The sequence below is a fragment of the Gadus macrocephalus genome, chromosome 11 (assembly GCF_031168955.1).
Source record: "Gadus macrocephalus chromosome 11, ASM3116895v1".
Taxonomy (NCBI): Eukaryota; Metazoa; Chordata; class Actinopteri; order Gadiformes; family Gadidae; genus Gadus; species Gadus macrocephalus.
Genome location: NC_082392.1, coordinates 12,626,630 through 12,631,721, shown reverse-complemented (window position 1 = coordinate 12,631,721; position 5,092 = coordinate 12,626,630). Strand labels below are relative to the sequence as shown.

The following is a 5,092-nucleotide window of genomic DNA, read 5'->3' as shown; positions in this document are numbered from 1 at the left end:
CACCACCATCCCCGGAGGAGCGGGCACCACGGGGTCACCATGGGCGACCTGGTGCACCCCCACCACCTGCACCACTCCTCGGAGCTGTCCGGCCTGCCCACGCCCGAATCCACGCCCGAGCTGCCAATCAAGAGCATGAAGGCCTTCAAGAACCAGTGGGAGCGGAACCAGAACTGCAACAACGCAAAGGAGCCCAAGTCGCACAACATGAGCTCCAGGCCCAGCTCCGCCCTGCTGCACCAGGCCAGCTACCCTTACTCCCATGGCCTGTCCAACGGGCAGGCACTGATGTGCGGACCCCTGCATCCGGAAGACCGCAAGATTCCTAATGTGGACCGCATTCTTTCCCAGCACCCCTACCCTTGCTATCCACAGAAGGTCATGGAAGTCACCTCCCTGGACGAGTTGCTGAAGCACATCCACGAGGCCAGCAGCAGCAGCAAGAACGCCCAGCTCATGAGCCCCTCCGGCCTGATGGCCAGCGGCGGCTTCGGCAGCAGCCAGCTGGCAGTGGCCACGCGCATCCAGCCCCAGATCCCGGAGACGGAGTCAGCGCCCTACTACAGCTCCTCCACGTTACCCCGGGACAGCCTCACCCGTCGCATGGACGTCCCGCCGGACATTCACTCGCACCACCAGTCCACACTGGAGCGGAGGCACTCCTCCCAGAGGCACTCGCTCCTCGCCGCCGCCGCCAAGATGTCCAACGGAGGAGCAGGAGGTGGAGCAGGAGGAGGAGGAGGAGGTGCAGGAGGAGGCGGAGGCATGATCCCGCGGCAGCACAGCTTCGGGCAGCGGAACGGCGGGCCGCACCAGCCCCCCCCCCTCCTGGCCCGGATGAACTCCACCGGGAGCGCGTGCGAGGTGCACTACCCCGTCATCCCCAACGGGTACCTGGCGCGGCAGCTCAGCTACAGCGGCGAGCAGCAGGAGGTAATGCACCGGGGGGCCATCGTGCGCCGGACCACCTCCCTCAAGCCCGACGTCCCGCCCAAGCCCCTGTTCATACCGGCCACCTCTCCGGTCAACCAGCAGGGAAAGTTCAACTACTGAGCTCCACGGAGGCGGACTTCTAAGACTATGGAGAAAGATTGTCCCTCCTGAATGTTCCCTTAGAAAACGGTTGAAATACAGACTGCTATAGAGAGAGGATTGGACGCGTGGCAGCCGTTTGCTATGTGGACAAGAAACCAAATTTGCTTTTTTTTCCTCTTCTCTTTTGTCCAAACAAATATCTTTGTACCATATTGGTATTGCTCAGCTACTCGCTTATAAACCCTTGACAGACTAGTGTACCGTAATGCTGCCACACGATGAAAGGCTGCCAATATTCTCATTGTCCATTTAAAATGCAAGTTGCTCCTCTTTTTTCTTTCTTTTTTAAACAATGGCCACAGGAGGGTCGGACAAAATATATTGACATCTTGAAGACTTGGAAGCTATGACCTCCTGCAATGCTGTTGAATTGGACTTTTGTTTTGCCTTTGCTTACTTTCTCAGATGTAGTGTTGATAACCAGCCCTGACTTCCCTGCCCTCCACCCTCAGATGTGTTTATAAGCTGGTGTATGTATATATGTGTGTGTGTTTATATCCACACGGTATATGTATACATATGCAGTACATGTAATGTGGGATGCAAGACATCTCCCCTAAAGGTAGTTTTGTTTCGGCCTCACTTTAGTCGTAGGCTATAAAAGAAGAAGAAGAAGAAAAACACTGGTCACAGTCCAATTCAGATGAGGACCGCGAAGGTCTAGGGAAAGCAAACATGTACTTCATCAACACATTCACAGCCTTGATAATGGCGATAATACGGAATGAGACGCTTCAATACAGACGGTCCTTTAATTTCTTTTCTATGTTAATTATCCTTCCCCCCGCACACGAGATCAGCGCTGTCTAATCACGTTCCGTGGAGCTCTGAATGCATGCGTCACCACACCAGCTAATTGGCTAATTGGCATAGCATTCTAACCAATTAGGGAAGTCGGCAGGTGTTGTTAAGATGTTGTGTGCTTGGTTGCCATGTGATAAGATTTGCTCACGACTGGGCAAGATGGGTTGAGTTGCATACAAAAAAGTTTTTTTTTTTTTTTACTGAATGTTAAAATGGTGCTCCGTAGCGTCTCCCGAATGGATACAAAGATATATATTTAAAAAAATGCCCAAAAAGGACTAGAGAAAACCTTGTATGCCGTGAAGGCACATGGACATTACATAGTATGGACTGCAGTTAGTATAATTATTATTAACTTTGTGGTTATTGGTTGTAAATAAAGGAATAATTACTAGCCAAATTTTAACTGTATGTGTAAATGTGTGCCTTATTTAATATTGTATGTGATTAATGACACGGAGCTAAAAATGGCCACCACGCTATAGATGGTGTCTCATTTTATATGGTTGTCAACGTGTCTATTGTATATTTGAAGACTTTCATTCCAAAACAATATATTAAACATTTGACAAAAAAAAGAAAAAAACAATCCCATCTTAATTTTTATAAAGTGATCGCTGACGTCACTTTCTCACAGCAAGTTGTTCATCAGTTATTTTGATCTTTTGGCGAACAGATTAGTAAGAATAAAAGTAACGTACTCTTAGGTGCTGTCTTTCACATCAAATATCAGGTATTATTAATTTCCCATAGCGGATATTTTTGCGTTTTGGAATGTAATTCTTTACATGTGTCCACATCGCAAGTGTTTTCCTGCTTCCCAGGATGCCATCCTGAGGGGTAAGTGTGGGGAGGGTTTTGAACCCATCCATCTGGTTTCACCAATTCACCGCTCAACGGGTTTCACCACTCGTGATTGCCATTGTATCTTTGTTTTGGCCTCATAGCGCTAGCTTCTGTTTAGGGTCTCTTTTTGTTCTTGATTAATATCCAACTACAAAAATTATCAAATATACAACTTTTTTATTGCATGCTTGCTAAACTGATTTGTTGTTTTTGGCTCCAATCCTAAGAGAACATGCTTTAAAAAAAAAAGATTATTTTTTTCATCTGTTAGACATAGAAGTTCGAAAATACATTAGGTTTTCTGTGTAGAATTGCTAAAGAAATTGTTTTGAGGACTTACATGGCATTTTGCAGTATGAATGAACAAGGACGCAAATTCAGCAATGCTCAACACCCAGAGTTACCAGCTCTGTGAAACTACAGTAAATCAAAGTCAAAATCGACGTGTGTTTAAAGAGTATGCACACATAACCCTAAAATACCCCCCCCCCCCCCCCCCCCCGATGAATGGGTCATCGTATATAGCGCTAGAGAGAAGAAAAAAGATCTGGGGGAGTCACTAGTTCGCTAAACATTCGTAGACGAGATGCATATAAGGGTCAGTAGAGCCAGCCCAGGAAATACATCCTCTCTCAGAACTCTGCTGTCACAGTGTCGGGCAAAGTTATTTTGGCCCTGGTGTGCTGAAAATTTCAATTACCGGAAATCAACAAGACAGCAATCTATAAGGAACTGCAATTGGGAGCCATTGATTGCTATGTCCTGGGGCTAAATTGACAAAGCACATCATTAACTAGTCAGTAATTGAGAGGAATAAATAGCCCTTGAGACACTAGGACCTGGGCTGGGGTTGACTAAACCTAAGTTAGTGTGGAGTTACCAGACAATTACAAGAGTATAAAAATGTCAGCCGAATAACCCCAATTTAAGACAGACCATGAGATTGCTAAAGAGAAGTTTTGGCAGCTATCAGGCTTCAATGTGTTTTTGTATCAGTTGTCGAGTGAGATTGTGTGGGGAAAGGGAATGGATCGAAACGAGGGAAATCTGTATTTGATTTCTCCTGGCTTGAGTGTAAATACATGCCATTGGGGTGGAGGATCAGTGATTCAGCAGTATGTTTTTTTTGTATGATTTCTAGTCTACACCTTCTGAGCTACTGTGAATCTGGACTCACAGAAATATCATTGTATGTCTCTTATACTAGGAATAAATGACAATATAATACAAGTGTCGCTCTGTGTGTGAATATGTCTAGTTTACAAACAGCCATCTAGTCACTTCCCCTGGGCACTTAGCTTTGTTTTTTTGATGTTACATTTTGTAAAAATAGTTCTCATATGACTGGTATTGGATACCTGTAGTAACTCCTAACACATATGGAGTGAGTTGGCTTGACTTCTGAGGACTTTGTGGAATCACAAATCTGTCAGATGTCGGATATCTTCCATTTCAAGAAACTGCGTAATGGGGAATTCCTTTTTTTGGTTCTGTAAAGGAAAGAAGCTGGTTGAAAACGGCATCAAAACCATTCACATCAGCGTTTGATGAGCTTTCTAAGGCAGAAAATGGCAATGAAATTAATTAGGCCGACACCCCTTGTACAGACAGGACTAAGTAACATAATTATGTTATTACAGAATTAAGTTTTGTTGCTTTCATATACTTAATTTCTCCCTCTGGAAATGCCCTTTTATATTTTGGGGTTTTGATGAAAAATAAACTGCAGATATGATAGGAAATTTATGATTTCCTCTCAGTACGTGCTGTGCTCTGGCAGATTGGTGCTGGAGTTCATCTCAAGGCCTAGAATGTTCAGCTAATAAGGAATAATAAGGCAACATCCATCTGCTGATGTATTGCTCTCCCCCAGTGTCCGATGGATAATTATTTATCAGGCGCTCATCAATCGATTGCGAGGAAAAATATACAGCAATTGCTTGACTCTAAACCGGAGCCCGTAGTCTAGCTAAACATTTCTCCTGAGAATTAAACAAAACGTTTAACTTGGATATCGATGACCAATTAGAAGGAACCGGATAAAATACAATTCAGAGATACATATATTAACAGATGTAAATTTGCCAGGTAAAGATGTTCATTTTAAAGCATGTGAATTTGTCTGTTATCTATTCTAGTTCATTACAACATCTAAGAAGAACCATCTCCCAAAATACCCTCTCATGTTTTAGACGTTTTGACCACTTGTTCTCACCTTGTTGAGGTTAGACAGGAACAGAATGAGACAGACTGTCTCAGTGGAGATAATGTGGGACACCTGCAATAATGTCACAGGGCTTTATAGAATGGGAATTCCAGAACGTTTTATCTGTTGATCTCTGTCTGT

At 44.6% G+C, this 5,092-nt stretch overlaps 1 protein-coding gene across 1 annotated transcript in view; it reads left to right on the top strand.

The window, feature by feature from the left end:
* Positions 1-3,975, top strand: part of sema6e (sema domain, transmembrane domain (TM), and cytoplasmic domain, (semaphorin) 6E) — a 121,817-nt gene extending 117,842 nt beyond the window's left edge. The window contains exon 22 of the mRNA XM_060065887.1: positions 1-3,975. This exon is cut by the window's left edge and continues 308 nt beyond it. Coding sequence (XP_059921870.1) covers positions 1-1,053 — 1,053 coding nt within the window. The 3' untranslated portion in view covers positions 1,054-3,975.
* Positions 3,976-5,092: the final 1,117 nt, after the last annotated feature.